A 21,905-nucleotide genomic window follows, 5' to 3' on the forward strand; every position below is an offset into this window, starting at 1 on the left:
CAGCAAGCCAAGGAAATATGCCCTGTTCTCTATTTTGGCCATTGCTACTACATGTAAAACCCATTACCAAAAACATTTGCTGTAGACCTCGGAGACTGTGTACTTGTAACTCCATTCCTCACGTCACAGATCACATATGTAACCCTGTACGCAAATCATTTCTCAATACCCTCCCTGCATTTTAAGATAAGTCAAAGCCATTTTTGCACTTGAAATATTTTGGAAATTATTTTGATGTGCAACAGTAGAGAAGAAATTGTGAGTCCTTTCATATAAAGAGTCGAGTCTAAATAGAAGGCTTATTAGGAATTGTGTTTTGAGAGCCACGTGTATCATTACAGAAAGCAACATACTACCCTGCTATTCATTATGATCTTCTACAGTCCTTCCTGTGCCCTTCATTATAGTCTTTACACACAGGGACATTGCAGAACAAGGAATTAGATTTTATTTTTTTTTAATAACATAAATAGATGTATGTTTTCTTCATTCTTGGACCAGTGATGAAAATGCATATTAAAATGAAACGAAAGCTTCTATGGCATTCTTAGAAGGAGTGGCCATAGAATTCAGAATCTCTCCTTTAAAGCATAATCTTAGAGGAGGAAACCAAAGGTAGATGTAGTGTTTCCACAACAACCCATATTCCCTTTGTCACGTGAATATTTGCTAGCTTGGAATAATCTGAAGGACTGAACATATTTGTGGATAACTGAATTTTCCACACTTGCTGCCTACACACATTCTACTGCTTCAAAAATAACACAATTTCTACTTTGGTAGATTCTAATACATACTGAGTCTATTCTCCAACAAGACAAAACCAACTCATTTTAAGTGAAATAATCAATACCTACTCATTTCTAGCTGCTTAGTTGTTTACTAATTATACAATCTAGTTGCAATGCTGAATACATTTTTACTCCTCTGCTCCAAAGCATCATGTTCTCCAGACCTTTGCAGCATCAAGAAAGGTGGGAACTTTAAGCAAAGACAACCCTGTTCAGCTTTACCTTTCAGGCTGGAACTTGTTTTAAAAGTAGGAGTGACTTAGCAAAACCAACTGCACAAATGCCAAAATACAGGCTACCATAAACACACATCAACTAGCCCTTCATGATAAAAACATCTAAGAATCAATTTAGATAAAATAGCAGTCAGGTGGCATAATAAAAATGCAGTGTTGGAGAAATCTGTATTTCATATATTATTAGCATTTATAGTTGAAATACCACAGTCCTGAAGCTCTGGATGCAGGACCCACACTGCTTTAACCATGCAGCTGAGGTACCAAGTTAGGGAGGAAAAAGAAAGGGCAATAAAAGTGAGAAATAGACAAACAAAATACTTAAATGAAAAATTCAGCTGAGGTCGTTCTTCTCACCCAGCCCAACCAAAAGAATGCAAAACATAATGGTTTAACTTGCACTCTAAAGACAACATAAGGGAAGAGAAGTGGACAAACCAGCCTCTGATATCACTGTTTTAACTGTACCATTTACACTAGCGCTGCTGCCTATTTGTACTTCCAAACAACAAAATCCTTTTTGAAAGTACAGAATCACAGCCACCTTGATTAGGGTCACCCTTATTTGACACTAAAGACGATGACAATTAGAACTAAACAACGGAGCAACAATCATTGGCAGAGCAGTAAATGTAGGAATGATTCTACAACAACTAGCAGTTTAAGGTAAACTCTTGCTCTCTTCCAGTTTTAGCATGGCACAGTCAAGTTACACTCTGCAATCTCCTCCAGAACTAACCCATACATGAATACAGACACAACCACCCTTGTTCATTAACCTCATATCTAGAGCTTTTAGAAAGAAATAATACTTCCAGTATCACTGAGACCCTCCTTGTGCTACAGATTTTGGTTTTCCATGAGCATGACTGAGGTGCCACTTTTCCTCAGATTACCCCCTAATATTTCAGCAGGATCTTAAGGTTTTGTTTGTGCAACTATCAAAAGAGAGCTACAGTACTTTGTGATGCAGCCGTTCGTAGTGTATGAAGTGTTTGCCCGTACAGTAAAACCATCGAGATTCAGTCCTGTGTTGCTGTTGCTCTTCCTTCTTTTTCTGAGGAATCAAAATGTGGAAAAACTCCTTAGAATTTTAAAATTTAAAATTTTAAAACTTTCTAAAATACAGTGGGGTTTTGTAGCCTCAGCTTATCATTCCCTTAACATCAGAACTCTGAACTTTAGAAAAAATAAATTTAAAACATCATCTAAACTTATGTTACTTTGATTATTTCTTTTTCTTCACTCCAGGCATAATTATGATGCACATTCCACAAACTTCCATTCTACGCATGCAAACTACTAATCACAGTATATTAAAGCTCTCTGGCAAACCATTAGCTTGTCTCTAACAAATGTTTTACCTCAATTTTTATGATTTTATGATTTTATGATTTGCTACCTTAAAATAACATATGATAAGGGATATGATCTTCCAAATAAGCGGTAATAGAAACACTACTCCACAGCTGCATCCTAATTGACAAGTTAGCATTGGAGAAATCTCCCAATTTAAATGAGGAGGAAAAAAAAAAGATACCTTTTACAATTAATTCACTGGCTACCTTCTGTGGAAGAGTATTGATTAAAGCAATTCTACCTGAACCCAAGGAGAAAAATTCACCTTCAGGACCACAGCCACACGTACCTTGAAGAACGAATGGCTAATTTCAGACTGCATAAGAGCTATTTTCTTTCTACCCTAAACAGCTGTGAAGGGCCTGCACATACGCTGTCAATTTTCTGGACAGCAGAAGAGTAAATAATGCAGAGGACAGGACACATGCCACAGATATTTTGAAATGCACAAAAGGAAGTCATATGGAGATACCTCATTGCTGGTTTACCTCCCCAAGGAATACTAAACCTGCCAGCTTCAAGCTGACTCCCACAAAAATATTCAAGCAAGTATTCCAGACTGGTCCTAAAAATAGTATGAACACATTAACATGGTGCAGTGCTTGAAGTGGGAGCAAGTATCAGACACCCTGGCTCTGCAACTAACCAGCTTCATGAAGCAAACAGGAAGGACTTCTGCAACCAGAACTGTTATCAAAATCCTCAGCAAGGTATCGCAGCAATGTACTGGCTTATTTTAAAATAATGTTTAATAGCTATATAATACTAACTATATGTACACATTTGTCCCAGTTTAGCAAATTCTGCTGGCCTGAGTTGACAGAAAAAAATACTAAAAAGAAAAAAACCTCTCCCCCCCTGCAATTTTACCTTTTTAACCAAAGCAGTTTTAAATGTCATTTAAAGGTAATTCCTAAGAGGTTTGCACACTCGCTGAGCTCCCTTCACTAATTAACGTATCATTAGTAGGAAAGAACTCCTAACTGTTCACCCCCTGCACCACATACTCTCTTAATTACCTTTATGAAGCAACCAATTTTTCTTTCAACCATCCTGTCCAAAGTCCCAAGTGAATTGACTCAACCAAGAGAAGGAAGGAGAAAAAAAAAAAAAAAGGAAAAAAAGTTTTTCATATACATGTCTATGAAAATTCATAATTTTTATGACTGGCAAAGAGTATAGGAGCTAAGTGCTTTCAGCAAGAGTTAAGAAAAGGGATTTCAATAAACTATAAGAGCCAGAAGTGATAGACTGACTAAAGGAACAAAAAACTCTTCTTGGGATTAAAAATATGAATACATCACTGAAAAGCTTTCCCTTTGTGAAGCTTTTGAGAAAGTTAATTATATCATCACTTCATAATCACGACAGCTACGGAAAACAGCAAAACACTATCACAGCTGTTGTTTTCTTTTTTAAGACCATTGGAACAGGCACCTATTCCTTGCCTTTCAAAATACTTCCTTGCAGTGTTCCTAAGGGACAAGTTCTCTCCATGTTTATGTCCAATTGCCACATGAATCTGCTTGGAGACAAAACATAAGCTTTACTGCCAGTTATCTTACAACAAAGATTAAACTGCTCTTCTTCTCTCCCTTTCACAAATCTATGAAAATAAACCCCCAAAAACCTGACATCCTTACAGACTTTTTTTTTTTTGGATGCACCTCAATGAAACACACAAGAAACATGCAAGAATCACTGATGCCAGACAAGACAGAAGACATGCTGAAAGCAAAAAGCATGCCAAGGAAACAGGTCATTTACTAAACTCTGTTTCTAGAGCCCTAACTTCTGCTCAGGTTCCTTTTCACGAATACCATTTAAAATGCAGAGTTTCAGTCATTAAAGAAATCTAAGCCACAGAGAAGTATCTTTCTTTGAAACTGAATGCAGCAAAACATGTAACTGAAATCTCCCTGTTAGTTAGCATATCCTTCATTTTGGTCCCAAAGCAAAGCAACTGGGAGACTCCAACACATAAAATGTGATAATTTATGTCTTCCAGGAAGCAAGCCATTGGACTTCCAGTGCTTCACTTCATTGCTGCTGCTAATGAAATTTTCATATATAGGCCACCAATGACTAGGGCTCACACTAAATCCCATCTATAATCTATTATGAAACTTCTTTTTAATTAAAAAAAAGTACCTTACAGAACCACTGAATACATTCAGGTCTTAATAACAATTCAGGCCACTCATAGAACATGGCTCTGAAAGCCAAAAGGACCCACAAGAGCCTGCTGAGCTTCAAGGAGCACCTCACTGGAGCACGGAAACAATCCACTTCACTGTGCAGAAAGTCGTATGTCAGAATTTCTGGATGAGTTTAAAAACAGAAAAAAAGGAAGTACACAGAAGGTAGAGGTAAGCAAATAAATACTTGGTAGGAGTGGAGAAACACTGCTTGAGCAGGCAACAGTCCAAGCTCAGCTGGAGCTGAGAGAAGGATGCTAAGGATAACGCAGAAGGTTTCTACGGGTATGCTGGCAACAAAAGGAAGACTAAGAAAATTGTAGGCCTGCTGCTCAACTAGCAGGGAAAGTGCATGGAAGAGGCTTAGACACTCAATGATGTCTTTAATTTTCTACTGATGAGGGCTGAGCCTGCTAGTAGAGAACTTGGGAAAAGAAGCATTACCCACGTGAGCAGAAGACCAAGTTCGAAAGTTCTTAAGCAAACTGGATGCACACACAGCCACGGAACCAGACCAAACGTATTTTCCTGGGTCATCAGGAGAATTATGGAGACTAATTTTCTTTCTAGAAGCCACATCCATCCAGCACATATTTGGAATAAGTAAATCAATCTGACTGTTTTCTATAGCAAGCCATTTAGCTCTGTAAATGAGAGAGGAGTACTGGACATTGTTCACCTCGACTTTAACAAGCTTCTAACACAGCATCTCAAAGTATCCTTAGACCAAAACTGGCCACACATGAACTAAATAAGCGAACTATAAAGTGAGTGACGCAGCAGCTGAACCGCCGAGCTCAAAGGGCTGTAACTAAAGACATCATGTCTGAGTGGCCTCTAATGGAGTTTCTCCAGATCAGTTTTGGGTGTAAGGTTTGTCTTTACTTATAACCAGAATGATTCAACAGACTACTCCCTCAGCAGCTTCCTGAGAATATGCAACTTGGTGAAGTAGTTTATAAGCTAGATGGGAGATCTGCTATTCAGATAGACCTCACAACTGACTGGAGAAATGGCCTGACAGAAACTTTGTGAAGTTCAACAAAGGCAAAATCCTGCATCTCGGGTGGAATAACACCATACAGGCTGGGAGCCAATAAGACAGAAAAACAGCTTTGCAGAAAAGGTCTTGAGGAGCAAGGTGAAGAGGAGTCAGCAGCATGACCCTTGCAGCAAAGACAACTGCATACTGGGCTGTGTTACCAAAAGTGTAGCCAGCAGACCAAGGGAAGTGATTCCTGCCTTTTATTTGGCACTTGTGTGACTGCATCTGAAGGAGTCTGTCCAGTTTTTGGACTGTCTGTACAAGACATTAACATATGGAAGTGAAGTCCAGCAGATGGCTACAAAGGTAAGTAGTGATGAGAGAAGAGGTTATACAAGGAGAGGCGGAGACAGCTGCATTTGTTCAGTCTTAAGAGGAGGAAGTTATTACTGCTGCTACCAGTGACCTAATCGGAGGTTACAGAGAAGGCAGAGCCAGACTCTTCTCAAAGATGCAGTGATGGGACAAGAGGCAATGTATACAATCTACATCCCCAAATAGATTTTTCAGAGAAAACTTTCAACAAGGTTTTGATCCAACACTAAAACAGGTGCCCAGGGAAGTTACAGAACCTCCATCCTTGGATATACAAGATGACTGGAAAAAACCCTGAGCAATCCCATCTAAGTTAGTTTTCAATTGAGCAGGGAGTAAGACCAGATGACTTTTCGAGGTCCCTTCCCATTTAAATGATCAAACCTCTAGTGGCAGAACTCTATGACTTGATCCAATCAGGTAAATACAGTTGGACTCAATACTCCTCTCCATCAAAGCTTCCTTGCTAAAGCCAAACTAGCAGGTCAAGAAAAAAAGGCTGGAAGAAAACTAGAACACTTACCACACTAAAAATAGATGAACAGGAGATTTACTGTGTTCAGCAGAAACCTCGTGCTGCATATTCAACTACCTGGGAACCAGTTACTTGCTGAGGGTACGCACCGAGCACCTGCCTTTAGATAACCTCGTAGGATGCTCTGTCCTCACTGCTTTCACTATTTCACAATCCCTATATGGTTTGAGATACAGGTCACTGCACTTTGCATTATGCTTAATGCCATGGCAGCCAACAGGATAACGTTTTTGTTCTAACAGCTGCACAAAGAGCAGGTCTTGTGGATCACTGCCAGATTAAAGGGATTTTTGCATGTGTGTGAAAGAGCTTACAGGTTTGGTTCCTTTCTAGAAGAGGTTGCAAGTCACAGGTGCTTTTCTGGAGGAGACAGTAGTGGAACTTGGGACATGTTTTAATGGTATGAATGGCTCTGAGCTTTAAAGGGTGTATTATCAGAGTAGTCAGTTTCACAGTAGTAGCATATATGAAAATAGGAAAAATTATGGAATTCTTTTGTATTATACCTTGTTGCTTTTTGGAAGGCATTTTTTGTAATCACCAGAGAATTATTTAATATGTACACAGTCCTGCAGCTGGTTTGGAGAAACACAGCATCCTCAACCAGCAGTGAAAAAAAACATTGTGAGTTAGTGTTTAGTATACCAGTAACTTGACAGAATAACTCTTAACAATGTAAAATGAAATACCTGAGAGACAGCAAATTTAAAAATAAAATTAAAGTTTATCAAACTTCTAAAATCTCATTTATGAACTTTTTTTTTTTATTTAGAATACATCAGCAGTTGACATTACTAACAGTTTTGAATTGCACGTGTTCTGCCAATGGTTAGGATGCTTCCAATGAAGGAAGACATATCAGGAAGAAAGAAAGGGTAAGGCAGAACTCTCAAAGGAAATTTCATCTCACTTCATTTGCTAATTCTCTACAATGAACCTGCCCTCCTCTACTTCTCTGGGAAGTTTTCTCCAGTTTGGAGTTTTAGACGAAAATACTCCTTAGGCACTGATATCTACATACTATGTTGCTTCTCCTTACATTCCCAAATGTTACTATGTTTCCTCCTCTATATCACCAGAGAACTCACTCTCAAATGGGGCAGAGGGAACAACGAACAAGTTATTGCTAATGCATCCAAACCCCACTCTACTATTGAAGCACCTATTCTTGAATGTACCTCTAGACTCTCCTGAAGAGCTTTTGAAGAAGGGCTGGTATAAAATTTACAGAATAGCTGTACACTTGCCTTTTGCACGAGACAATTCCCTCCCTTTAAGCAAACAAAATATCCGGAATCTATACAAGTGAGCCTGCAAGGTAAACAATTGCTCCTCCTGAATAGCAGCTTATAATCCTAAAGTATTTAAAAAAAAAATACTCTTGATTAAAACACATAGGATGTGGTAATTCTGCTTTCTTGATAAAGCAATAAGAGGGCCAGTCTTTTGCTTAAGAAAGCAGTCCTGCAAAAAAGCCCACAAAAAACCAACCAAACAAGAAACAAAGCACCTTATGGATGAGAACAGTAAGGATATCCAAAGATATCAAATGGAGTGTGTCGCCACAGTGTTCTTCAGCCATCAGCAACAGTCTCTGACATCTTACTGTCAATAACTCATTTATGCATTTTCCAGCATTGTACAAGTCTTCTCTTTGAAGAAACAGTTCAGTTTCTTCTCTCTTCCCTCCTGAGCGCTCCAAAAAGGAAACACCCATCATATGGCATAGCAAGAAGAACGCAAGTTGTCTTCACAAGAATGCAAGACTTCTCTGCTTCCTCTCCCCAACCTAGGGAAAGTTCCTCAATTAACTACTATACCACTGCTTAGAGACCATGACAGGTGATGGACAACTCAGAAATCCCATGCTACTCTTGGAGGGAACCCCTTCCATTGTATAAGGCTCAGTGGCCTAAATTTTGCCTGTAACTACAATCTTTGACTAATGTTCAAATTCAGAATATAATATTTTGAGCAGGATTTCCAATCATAAAATTTGGGGTTTAATACAAATGTGGAGAGAGGCAAATGCACAGAAATATGCTCTATACATAAATTGTGCAGAGTGTTCAATTTCTCTTTGGGCAACTTACTACACATTTAACATTATGCTAAAAGACATAATTCTATTTCATTTTATTTTCACTGCTTAGGTACTTGGTGCCATATTAACAAGACATGAAAGGCAGTGGCAGTAAAACAAGAAACAGAAATAGTACCCTACAGGTTTTTTCCAGTTAGAGAACTTCCCCTTTCATTCCTTCCCCTCACTATCAGTTGGTGGTTTCCTCTAGTCCCAGCTATTGCTCAGGGATACTGCAGGAGCCTCCCAGCGAAGCACTGAGCAATATGACAAATGCCTTTCAAATATAAGCAAAAGCAGCATGTGCAAGAGTGTCTCGTTCTAGAACTTTCTTTATAGGCAAAGTATACCTGACTGCAAGTACAGGCAAACACACAGAACGATTGGTTAGAGCAAAGCCAAAGAACCACACCTTGCCTTAGAGGAGAATGTGATGAGCCACTCTCCCATCAGCATTTATTCCATTGTCTTAGTTTCATCCTAAAGGTCAGTCATGCCCAGTATTAAGCAACATACCAACATGGCAGAAACATCTTAATCTACAAGGGCCCACATGACATTACTATGCATCTCTTATTCCAGTCTTGGAAATAGCTGCATGAGACCCTCTACAGCCTGTGCTGTGCGCTGCTTGCCCCTCCACTCAGCTTGTGAGGCAGGGGTCATGCCAGCCTGTACCTCCCCTGCCCCCTTTTCAACTTCCAGCAGCCCAGTTCAACGCTAGCAACATGAGGCCAAAAAGTTGGAAGGGTAAAGAGCTGTGCTGGGACTGGCAGGTATCAGTGAGACCAGGAAAGAAGAATATTAGTGAAACACAACAAAGGTCCTCTAAAATTTTAGTGATCTCCCACTGTCAAACTTCTTCAGACAAGAGAACTTCTTTTGATACTGACATTGTATCTTTTCTTCCTTTTGCAGCATTTTAAATCCCCATCTAGAAAAGAAATATGCTTATGCACGAGTCTGGAAATGTAAAGAATTTCTGTTGACTTCACTGCTATTACTAAGCAAGACCAGCTTTGTAAGCTGTTTTCAGAGCTATATATCATTGTGTGTTTTGTTCTAGGACCCACTGATGTAACACTAACAAACTCACATCCAAAAATATGCCATGCTCAAAGAGGCTTTTCTGTATGGTATATCCTTTTGATGTGGAGCAGAAGGCCAAGACCACAATTGCATTGCTGGACTTAAGTATCCATGGCAGTTGATAAAAAGAAAAACAAAGTTACCAGTACTTTAAAGCCAATCTGATACACCTTATCAGAGTCTCTGAGTGCCACAAGAAAACAAACAGCAACTTCTACAAAGTTTTTCAGCCATCTTAAAGAAAATGGGCCCCCTCCCACTCCCAGTCTGCTCAGGACAACTTTCACAAAACTCTTAACAAATCTACTAAAAGGAATGATTCATTGGCTTGACTCATGTAACTAGGCATCTTACAACACAGGGCCATGGCTGACATGATGCTGAATAGGGACACAGATAACATTATACCAAATTGTATTTTTTTAAAAACAACGCTGACGTGCATTCTTAGGGTTTTATGCATACAGTTCTTTTAAATCACATTAGAAATGAGTTTAAATGACCCATACTCAAAGAAACAGCAAATAAAATACAGACAAGTTTCAGATCACAGCCATTTCCTATTTTTTCTGTTGGCAAACGTAAACTCTAAATGATGCATATTAAATTAGCATTGACTAACTGTGCCGCTAAGAAAGAAAAATGCTTTCGTTAACTCATGTATGCTTTTTCAAACTTGTACTTGCTCATTTAAATGGCACTTTTAAACAGTACACACTCTTTGATTTTGCTCATTAGTCTCTGTATTTAAAATAACGTTGAAAATCAATCTAGCACCCAAGCAACAATATTTTAACACACAGATGTCACTGAAAAGTATTAGGTTCTTTCTTTAGTCTCTCATATAGTCATACAGTGAGCTTACACATTATAAATAGGCATCTATATATAAACATTTCAAATGTGCTTTTTTCAAACTCTACCAATCATGTATATTTACCAAGCCTGAAATGACAGCAAATTTGTAATAACCTAACCAGATCTTATCCCGGTAGAAATGCACATAATGAGTACTTGTACTGTTCATTAAGTATCTGTCCTCACATTCCTAAGTAATTCATTCATTAGCAGCTATATTACTGTGTGCTCCTCTTTGGACCCTCAAAGCTCTATCTACCTTTACCTGCATTTATTCCTTACTTTTCTGGCCAGTTTTCTTCACCCAAATGCATAAAATAGATCGATTAAACAAATTAGTATATTAAGAGAAAAATCCTATTCAAATTTATTCACACAAGTCACCTCTAGTTCTACAAGTCACTTATGCTATGAAAGGTCCAGAATCTGGCCCAATACAAGTTTGGAAAAGCAAGAATCACTACATATACGTGCTAGAAAAAAAAAAAAAAAAGACCGAGTATAACACAGCCAACTTATCTCCACAGCACACAGACATCAGTGATTGCGTTTGTGTATATGCAAAGCCAGAAGGTGGCTTAGGTCATGCGTGTAATGCCAGCCTAAAAAAAAAAATAAATAAATCAAAAAATGCTGTAGTCTAAGAACTAAGATCACAGGGTCAATCAGGTCGGAAAGGACTTCTGAGATCATCGAGTCCAACCTATGACCAAACACCACCATGTGAACTAGACTACGGCACTGAGTGCCACATCCAGTGCTTCCCCGAACACCTCCAGGGACAGTGACTCCACCACCTCCCTAGGCAGACCATTCTAATAGTCTAATCACCCCTTCTGTGAAGAAATTCCTCCTAATGTCCTCCCCTGGCGCAGCTTAAGACCACGTCCTCTCGTCCTGTCGCCAGTTGCCTGGGGGGAGAGACCGACCCCCACCTGGCCACAACCTCCTTCCAGGTGGCTGCAAAGCGGCCCCGCTACGGCCATTCCCCGCGGGGTCCCGCACCCGAGGGGCCGGGGCGAGGCCGCACCGCCCGCCCGGCCCCTGCCCCTGCCCCGGGCCCGGCCCCACCCCGGGCGCGCAGCCTATCGGCCTCGGCCACACCGCTGGGGCCGCCGCGGCGCCGCTCCTCCCTCCCCTCCCCCGCCCAGCAGGTGCCGCCGGCCGGGAAGGAGCGAGCGAGGGACGGGAGAGCCCCGAGCGGGGCCCGCCGGCCACCCCAGCCGGCGCGGGGAAGGGAAGGGCAGCGGGGAGCCGGGCGGCTTTTACCAGGAGGAGCAGGAGGCAGCCAGGGTCAGGCAGGAGCGGGAAGATGGCGGGTCTCATGGTAGATCAGGCGCCCGGCAGGGAGCGGGGAGAAGCGCGGCTGCCACTCTCCGCGGCGGCGGCGGCGGCTCCTCCACTTCCCCCCGTCGCCAGGAAACACCCGGGCAAGTTCCACCGCGGGGCCCCGCGCTCCGCCGCGCGCTCCCGGGGCACGCCGGGATCCGTAGTTCCGGGAAGGGGAGGGCAAGGAGGAGGAGAGGGAAAGAAGGGAAGGAGGAGTGGGAAGGGAGAGCGGAAGGAGGCGCAGGTCCCAGAACGCACCGGGGCTGCCCGAGGGGCGGTGCCTGGGGGCGGTGGCGGCGCGATGAGGAGGCGGGCGGGGTGGAGGTGAGTTACGGGGCGCAGCTGCAGCGCGGGACGGGGCAGGGAAGGAGGGAGGGAAGTAAGGCAGGCAAGTAAGGCAGGCAGGGTTAACCCTTCCCGCCTTGGGGTGTGTGTGGGGGAAAGGGGGGCGTCCCCTGGCACCGCATCCTTTTCTGCTCTGGATCGGGCGCTGGGGCTCCTTATGGGTCCCCGCTGCCCCGTTCCTGAGAACCCCCAGCCTTTCTTCGGGACCCCGCCTTGTTCCATCAGCCGCCGGGACTGGGGACACGGGTTTAGCTGTAGGGAATACGAGGAGGGGTATTTGGGCGCTGTGCGCTTTGTGATCCTCGCGCTCTCGGAGTTTGGGAAGCAACTTTCTTCCGTTTGGAAGTCTGTGTGTGAGGGGACAGAGCGGCTGGTGGGAGGGTTGGGAAACTTCAGCTAAAGTGGAGCGTCATTGTTGATGTTTATCCTCAGACGCTTCAACAGATTTATTCTGGCACTTCTTCAGTTGTAAATTCTGAAAGTGAAGAACGCCCGAAATTCGGGGCTTTACCCTCTTCCAGTAAAACTTCGAACCTTACAGAATACATACGTGCTTTGAGACCTCGCAGAACTGTCTCGAAAAGATCATGGAAAGCTGCGCTTTGCATTTGTCGCATTTCCAGTATGTACACGAGTGTAAGGAGGGAAACAGGGCGTAACGCCATTTAAAAGAAAGTCCTGTACATCAGCTTTTTCCAAGTCAAGCCTGGCTCTGTTTCAGAGCCTGACAGGCTCTGACTTTATGCGTCACCCTGCAAAAGTCTTGTGGCCTGTCGGTTTCATAAGCTGAAAACACACACACACACAAATCATGTAGGTTTTTTATAGTCTGAAATTGAAACTTGGCTTTTATCAGTTCTGCTATGACTACCTTAAGAACTTGTGCTCTTCCATCTGCAGAATGCATGTTTTATCTTCTGAATTAACTCACATTTGAAAGATCTTTGATATTTTTTCACAGCTCCGTCTTCACTTTGAAACTGTATCAGTAAAATTTGATAGAGTGATCATGTTTAAATTTTAACAACCTCGTCTTTTGCTGAATAGAAAAATGATGTAATTCTGGTTATCTGTGTAATCCAAAGTAGACTTCCTATAGTTTGATACAAAATTTCCCATACCTGAAGAAGTCTTGCTGTCCTTATGAATATCCTTTCATGTCAGGTGATTTGACAAGGCTAATATTTTTCTACATGTTAACTTAAAGAAGAAAAGTGAATTATTTACCTCATTCTGGTGATATGATGTATATTTCAGATATTGTAAATTATGTAACTTCTTATAAGCAGATCTTGTACTTATTTCTTTATTTTTATTGAATAAATGCCTCATTTTTTGTTAAAGAGGGTCTTTATCAAACAACTCTTCAACACAGCAATTCATCTGTCATATACATGAGAGAAGTATCTGAGGAACGTTACATATTTTCCTTTTATAGTTCCTCTTAATATTTTAAAACTTCTCTGGTGCAGAATTAGCTCTTTCAATGGAGTTATGATACTGTACTGGGAATTGCTGTAGAGATAATGGGTTGCTTCTCTCACCTGTATGATTACTGATCCTTTAGGCAGATGCAGCTGCTACTTTCATCTGGAAATCATGATCATCTTTCATTATCAATTCTCTTCTGTATGCAGTCAGTTTTATGTAAAAATTACTGTTGATATAATTAGGATGCTTCTGATGCTTTATTGAGTTCTTCAGTATTTGCTGAATTTTACACTGCTGCCTCTGGATGTTTCATATTTTAGTTTATTTGTTTGTGGAAAGGTAAAATGTAAAGAAAATGGAGGAACTAGTTAGTAAGGTCCCCTGGAAAAATGGTTTTGAAGGTACTGGAGTCCATCAGTTCTGCTCACTTTTTAAACACCACCTCCTAAGGGCACAGGAGCAGGCAATTCCAGAATGTTGTAAGTCAAGCAGGCTGTCAGGCTGGCTTAGCTGAGCAGGGATCTTCTTTTGGAGCTAAGGCAAAAAAAAGAAGGTATATGCCCAGTGGAAGCAAGGTCAGGTGACATGGGAGAAATTCAGAGATGCCCCTTGCTGCTGTAGGGAGAAAATTTGTGTGCCCAAAGCTCAACTGGAGTTGAAGCTGGCCAGAGATGTGGGGGACAATAAAAAGAGGGTTTTTTAAATACATGGTTAGCAAGAGGAAGCACAGAAATAAGATCAGCCAGTTACAAGATGAGGATGGTCACCTTACAAACAGGGACATACACAAGATGAAGATGTTTAATGCTTACTTTACTTTGGTGTTCACCACTGATGACAGGCTAAAGGGATCCCAGTGCCCTGAGCTGGAGGACCATGATGATGAGAATTATGCGCTCCCAGTTGACCCTGAACTTGTGTGGGATCTGCTCCTCCGAGTGGATCCCTCTAAGTTTATGGCGTCTGATGGGATTCATTTGAGAATCCTCAAAGAGCTGGCTGATATCACCATCAGGCCTCTCTCAGTGATTTTTGGACCATCTTGGGAATCTGGAGAGGTCCCAGTTGACTGTGTGCTGACTAACATTGTCCCACTTCCAAGAAGTGCAAGAGGGATGATCCTGGAAACTACAGGCCTGTCAGTCTCACATCGGTGAGACTGACATCAGTAAAATTATAAAGAAATTATTCTGGCAGTTATTGAAAAACACCTGAAGGACAATGCAGTTGTCAATCACAGCCAGCACAGATCTGCAAGAGGAAAATCCTGCTTGTCAAACTTAATTTCCTTTTATGACAAGGTAACCTACCTGGTTGACCAAGGGAAGCCAGCTCATGTAATCTTAATTTGGATTTCAGTAAAGCTTTCAGTACTGTCTCTGACAGGATCCTTCAGGACAAAATGTCCAGTACACAGCTGGATAAACACATCATGAGGTGGGTGAGCACTTGGTTCATGGGGCAGCGTAAAGGGTTATAATTAGTGGGGTAATATCAGGCTGGTGACCTGTCACTAGTGGGGCTCCACAGGGCTCCATCCTCACCCCAGTGCTCTTCAACATCTTCATTAACGACTTGGACACAAGACTCAAAGAAATACTAAACAAGGTTTGCTGACAATACTAAACTGGGAGGAGCTGTTGACTCTCTCGAAGGCAGGGAGGTCCTGCAGAGAGACCTCAACAAATTAGAGGACTAGGCAGTCACAAACCATATAAAGTTCAACAATGGCAAATGCAAGACTGCACTTGGGGCAAGGCAACCCTGGATGTATGTACAGATTGGGGAATGAGATGCTGGAAAGCAGTGTCATGGAAAGGGACCCGTGGTGTCCTGGTCGATACCAGGTTGAGTATGAGTCAGCAGTGCCCTGGCAGCCAGCAGGGCCAACCGTGTCCTGGGGGGCATCAGGCAAAGCATCGCCAGTCAGTTGAGGGAGCTGATTGTCCCGCTCTGCTCTGCACTGGTGTGGCCTCACCTTGATTGTTGTGTGCGGTTTTGGGCACTGCAATATAAGAAAGACATGAAACTGTTAGCGTCCAGAGGAGGGCAACAAAGATGGTGAAAGGCCTTGAAGGGAAGCCGTATGAGGAGTGGTTGAGGTCACTTGGTCTGTTCAGCCTGGAGAAGAGAAGAGAAGACTGAGGGGAGACCTCACTGCAGTCTACAACTTCCTCGTGAGGGGAAGAGGGAGGGCAGACACTGATCTCTCTGGTGACCAGTGACAAGACCCAAGGGAATGGCCTGAAGTTGTATTAGGGGAGGTTTAGGTTGGATATTAGAAAGAGGTTTTTCACCCAAAGTGTGGTTGGGCACCGGAACAGGCTTCCCAGGGAAGTGGTCACAACACCAAAGTTGACAGAGTTTAAGAAGCATTTGGACAATACTCTCTGGCACATGGTGTGATTCTTGGGGCTATCCCTGTGCAGGGCCAGGAGCTGGACTTTGATCATCCCAACTTCCAAGTCAGGATATTCTGTGATTCTATACTGGAGGAGTATAACAAGTTGATACTTGATAGCAGACTTCAATGGGTATTGAATTGAAGCGTGCATGCCAACACTCTGAAGAATAGTATGTTGGGTTTGTAGATAAACACTACCCTATTTGCAGACTTTTGCAAAACTTATTGACTGACATTTATGTGTAAGACAAGGAAACTACAGTATATGTATCTTCTTAACGTAGGCTTTTTTTTTTCTGGTGAATTTTGGCTGGAGGTAGATTTAATCCACAGTTATTTTAATGACTCCTTGTGAAATTCATTCTGTTTTATTTTTGCGGTTTTGTTTTTTTTCTAGAGCTGAATTCCTACAAAAAATGTTGGTGGAGCAGATCTGACCTATGGTAATACCTTGAAAGAGTATGAATATTTCAGCAAACTGCCTCTTCAGTGGTTCCTCCTTAGCATCTGAAGTGCATGCTGCTGCTGTTAATGGAGATAAGAGTACCCTCCAAAAGCTAATAGCAGGTAAATGTTTTCATTGTAGATGCATTTGGATTACTTTAAAACTGAAGCTTTTTGGGTTTGACTTGCGGCTCTGATCATTAAGATAGATACGTTTTAATTTCTTGATTATATGTGTTTCTAGAATAAATGTAGTCCTGAAAATATGACTCATTTTTCTTACTTTTTATTACCTCCTGCCTTTGACTGGTACTTCTGTGTGAAGTAAAATAGAAAGTAGGTAAGTGATACAACCAGAAGAGTTATTCAGGACTCCTCTTTCAGGGAATTTGAAATTCTGGAGAAGTGCTTTGTGCCAAAATATTTTGGCTGCAAATCTTTATTTTTGGAATTGCTTTTGTGGAAAATTAGATTAATTTGTGTTTATAGATAATTTATTATAGTTAATGAAGTCTTGTCAGTGCATAGTATTTCTGAACGAAATGAACCAGCTGTATGCATTACTTTGATTCTGATAGACTGACAGTATTTCTCAAGTCAAAGTAAAGGTAGAGTCTAGTCCTACTGAATGTGAAGTAAAAAGAAATTCCTCTCCATTAAAAAGCCCAGCATTTTGCACTTCCTGTCTAGGAATGGTATGACATTTCAGGTTAGTAATTTTCGAAAGCAGTATATATTTGGTGTTCCAAAACCCTTGAATATATTTGGAAGGCTGCCTTGTGATAGATGAAGACTTTGATTTTTTCAGAGTTTCTGATTAAATGCATTTCCAGTTGATACTGTGGAAATCTTATTTGCTCAGCCTTTTTTGGAAAATGCTATTCCTTAAGCTTAGTAAGGGCAAAGGACAGTGCAATAATAAGAAACTTAGTCTGTGTTTGTGCAATTTGCTGTCAGTTTTAATGGGTGTAAAGGATTTAATGGTAATTGCACTAAACCAGAGTTTAGTGCAATGTATTTTCTGCTCATTTGTGTTGAAGACATGACAGTAAGCTGTGTGGATCTTCATCTAACCAGTATAGAAAGCAGTAAGTGGTTCTCCTTTACAAGGTCTATCTAATTTTCTCATAAGGTAACTAGAAGTGATTTGACTCAAACATGGAAAAATTTGAGGGAACTGACTGTATAGAAGCTCCACTGGTGGAGTTGGGCCTTCAACTTCATTTTGTCATATAATGGCTCAAACATCTACTGTTTGCATTTAATGCTATGTCTTTGTTCTTTTATAGAACATTGTATAAACAGCAGATGAGCAATTGATATGGAGATGCTTCTAGAAATCTGTGGGATTTAACTACGAAGTAGCTTTAAATACCTGGGTTTTTAAAAAAACCTTCTGCCTTCATGTGGAGGTGGAAAAAAATCTGAACTTTCAAATTTTGGCTAACAATCAGAAGCAACAGAGAGTTTTTGCTAACTTTGGCGTGTTTTTATTACTCTCACTGCCAAAAGATGTATTTTTGAAAACACAAAGGAAAAAGTAAGTACTTTTATTGTGTTGCTGGTACATTTTGTCAAATATACCACAAAATAGCCATTAGAACCAGATAAGGAAATCACTATTCTTTTAGTGATGATCATGGAGCAACAAAATAAAAATGCTCTGTTTAATTTTTACATGGGAGAGAAAACTGCAGAATCCTTACAGCCTTTGCTAAAATAGCAAAATTTGGCTTTTCTGCTTTGCTGTGTTTTGACAGGATATGACACAGACCTTACTTTTGCCAGAACAGGACCAAAAAAAAGTAAAAAGTGTTGCCTAGCAGAAGAAGAATGCATCAGAGTAATATTTTTAGCTGTTTACCAGTCACTGTTGGAAGTATAACTTGATGCCAGAAGCAAATTGAGCAATTGGTGCTATTCACTGAATTTCATGACTGCACTTAGCAGCAGCAACTAATTCAGGACAGTACTTCAGTGTTTGGTGTGCTGTATATGCTGGATGCCTTTACAACATTTTCCTAACAGAGCCAAGCTTTGCATCTTGGTTACGTAGCTAGTGGTATATGCAACAACATAAAGTCTGACTTTCTTTTTCTTTACGGAACATTTTTTAACCCCTAGATTCACTATTACTTTCTTCTTTCTGCTTTCCCTATTCAGTTACTAACATAGGAGAGGTGTAGAGGCTGGCTAAGCAACCTCTTAGAGCAGCCCCTCTAACCTGTTTCACGATTTTCTCCCATCTGTAGCTTGATGGAGCGTGTGTGACTGTATACAAACATGTATGCTTTATTTGGATATAATTATGAGTGTGGATGAATATTAAAGGAACAGGTGCTTGAAATAAATACAGGGTGTTCCGGATACTGTGTTCCTTTTGACATCCTGTGCCAGAAAGAGGCACAGACAGAATCAAAGGTAAGCAGAAAATTTAGTTTGAGAAAGGGGACTTTGGAACAAAGTATCTCTGTATGTTAACTACTGCTGGTGCTAAATTGCAGGACTTTCTAAACAGCCTATGGGTTAAATGCTGTAAAGTACAGTACATGCCAAGTGTTAATTGTATAACCAATATTCGAACAAAAGTGTGCTAATTGTTTGCATTGCATAAGTTATCTCGTACTGTATCACATTGTTTTAGAATTGTATGTTCTTAGGCTTTGGGGAATGCTCACAGCATTTTCTTTCCTATGTTTTATACAACACCAAACATGTCTTTAATTAAAAGTTCTTCAGTATTAAAACCCATCTGTGTGATTTTAATCCTAGGCAAAAAGAGAGCAAAAGTTAATTTTGTGTTTGGAGGATCATTTTGCATTTGACAGTTTTATGTAGAGTTTTGGGAAGATGCCTCTAATTGTTTTAATTGTTTATAAGAACACAATTATGTTTATAATAGTCATTATACTGAAGTGTCTGTTCAGTCCAACTCCTCATTCTGAAACCCTTATCATGCATTGCTTGCACACAAATGCTTCTAAATCTCTGATGTGGTGTTTCATTGTAAATGTTAACTAAATTATGGGTTACAAATATGCAGTTGCATACTATTGTTTGATTCTCCCCTCTGCTTCTCTCTTCGCTGTTCTGCGATGTGGGAGGTTGAATAAAACTCAAATCAGATATTGCAGAAAGCAAGATTCTTGCAAGTAACAAGAGGTGGTCTATCCTTTAATAATTAGGCAGAATTCATATCGTCCTGCTGCCCTCTCTCTGATATGATTGCTCACATAGAGTGTGAGAAAGTGATGAGGTAAGAATATGAGAGTTAAATTTTGAAATTGGGACACTTGATTCCGTGGTGTTCATGACCTCAGTTGGCAACAAGCTTATGGAATGCATATTCTGGTGGGGTGAGGACATTGATTCTGAAAGGGGAGGGATCAAACGAAATTCCTTTCTTAGTCAGGTATGTGAAGAGAATTTATTTTTGCTGAAACACATTATATGTGCACTAATATGTACCTAAACTTTTGAAGGCTGCCTGGGCTTTCTTGATTGCAGAAAATACTAATTTACTGAAGCTGTGAAGTCCAAAAGGTGTTGTAGTTAGTGTATTTCATAAACCTAGTCCCCCTTATACAGTGGCTCCTAGTCCTTGTCTTGTCTCTTAGCCTGAGAGCAGAGACACCCTTTTAGGGAAATACCCATAGGACTTTCATGGTTCTAAGGGCCTTACAGAGTATTGTAAACAAAAGGAATAATAAAACAAGAAAAAAACTACTGCTAGCTGAAAATAGTTTCTTTACGTTAAAAACCAATGCAGGAGCTTCAGGCAAATTGATGGCAGCAAGTTTTGAAGGTCTTGCTCATTTTTCGCTCAGACTGTGTACAGTCATGGAAACTCCTTGTCGTCAGCTACATCACTTTATGGGAGCTGTAAATGAAAATAGATGTTTGTTACTCTACTTAGTTGGGTTGCAGTTGAACTTTAGGCCAATTTTGCTTGTCTTGACCTTATCCATTTCTTTCTTTTAGTCTCTACATTTTTATATATATCCTCTGACATTATGTAACAGAAAGGGAACTGGAATTTGAGGGAGAGGTACTGTTTTTGCACATTGTGAATTTAAGAACCAATGTTATCTGAGCATAAACCAGGCGCATTTGTCTTATTGGGAGAAATAAATGTAAGTGTATTTCTCTTAAATTATATATTTGAGTGTACAAGTCCCATCAGGTTCAACAAATTTAAGACACTATTGAGGTTATGTTAACACTGAGCAGTGAAATGTGGTTTAGTGATGTCTAAATTACCACATCAAACTAATACTGGAAGAGGACCTGACTTCATTTAGCTAACTAGAGAAACTGGCTTGTTGGCTGGGAGCAGTGACATGTTAAATTATGCTTTGGACCTCAGTATCTGTATGTTGGTGCACAGGGCTGCAGGGTTGGTCATAACCAGTTTTGATGTGTCTGTACTGTGCTCTGTTGAATGGAAAAAGCTCTTATTGTTAGCTGAAATACTGAGGTGTAAGACAACTTCATAAAAGGTACATACAACTTTTTAAATACTTTTTTTTAATAGTAGAAGAAAGAATTATCTTAAAACTGCATCTGGTTTACAATGAAATTTTAATACTCTGAAATGAAAGTCTAGCAAATGTTTTCACAAATTAGGGAAAATAAAGAATTTTGGATTCCCCTGTTTAACTCAGTGTTGTATTTTGAATTATTTCCTAATGAGCATGGAATTAACAAAAATGAAAGCACTTCCTGTGAAGAATCTAAAACTGAGTGTGAAGAGTAAACTCCATGCTTGTGGTGTGAAGTGAATGCAAAAGCACTTAGCAAAAGAAAAAGTCTAGGGGAGCCAAAGAGAAGTAAGCAGTCTAAACAGTGTGAAGGTGGATATTAAAAAGCAAAAAGGTGATCAAAAAACAGCCTATGTCTGAGGAAGGTAGATTCAGGTCAGTAAAAGTCTTTGGTTTTTTTTTAAAGTAATTTACTAGAGGCATGAAAATTAGTTATAAAACTGGTGAAACTAGTGGATTGTCAAGGTGAAGTGACAGTCCCAGAAGACAACACAATAGGTAAAGAACAAAAAAGATTTTTCTATATCTACATCACAGAGGAGTTCAGAAATGTTCTTAAACTGCTTTTTGCAGAGCAAAAGGAATTTTCTCAATGCAAATCACAATTTCAAGGCAAGAGAAAGTGTTATAGAATGAATCATGGGATTGACATGGCACTCACTCTAGTTTTAAGGAACTAAGAAATGGAGTGAGCAAGTAAATGATCATTGTAACTGGCAGTATCCTGCTTAACAGTGTTTTTTGTTAGAGGCTTGATTGGTAGGGAATGAATTTTAATTCGTGATAGTCCCCTTGATTCATTTTTAATCTGCTTGATTCCTCTGCTGGGTGAATCAATAGAAATGATAATTAAGAGTACAATTACTGGATATACAGATAAGTGTAAAACGCTGGGGGAGAGC

General features: G+C 40.5%; 2 protein-coding genes across 10 annotated transcripts in view; one reads left to right on the forward strand and one right to left on the reverse strand.

The window, feature by feature from the left end:
* ERP44 (endoplasmic reticulum protein 44) overlaps positions 1-12,053 on the reverse strand; it is a 53,090-nt gene extending 41,037 nt beyond the window's left edge. The window contains exons 1-2 of one of the 2 annotated variants that reach the window (XM_032693124.1): positions 11,779-12,053; positions 1,989-2,084 (exon numbers count right to left, since the gene is read on the reverse strand). In XM_032693124.1, coding sequence (XP_032549015.1) covers positions 1,989-2,084; positions 11,779-11,835 — 153 coding nt within the window. In that variant the 5' untranslated portion in view covers positions 11,836-12,053. The remainder of the gene's footprint in view (positions 1-1,988; positions 2,085-11,778) is intronic. The other variant, XM_032693134.1, reaches the window with a different exon arrangement.
* The window catches only part of INVS (inversin), a 95,104-nt gene continuing 84,965 nt past the window's right edge, over positions 11,767-21,905 (forward strand). For 5 of the 8 annotated variants that reach the window (XM_032693080.1, XM_032693034.1, XM_032693053.1 and 2 more), the window contains exons 1-2: positions 11,767-12,162; positions 16,416-16,585. In XM_032693080.1, coding sequence (XP_032548971.1) covers positions 16,480-16,585 — 106 coding nt within the window. In that variant the 5' untranslated portion in view covers positions 11,767-12,162; positions 16,416-16,479. Of the gene's footprint in view, positions 12,163-12,261; positions 12,806-16,415; positions 16,586-18,607; positions 18,884-19,566; positions 19,719-21,194; positions 21,379-21,905 lie in introns of those variants that run through there. The other 3 variants (XM_032693045.1, XM_032693083.1, XM_032693090.1) reach the window with 3 other exon arrangements.

The sequence above is a fragment of the Chiroxiphia lanceolata genome, chromosome 1 (assembly GCF_009829145.1).
Source record: "Chiroxiphia lanceolata isolate bChiLan1 chromosome 1, bChiLan1.pri, whole genome shotgun sequence".
NCBI lineage: Eukaryota > Metazoa > Chordata > Aves > Passeriformes > Pipridae > Chiroxiphia > Chiroxiphia lanceolata.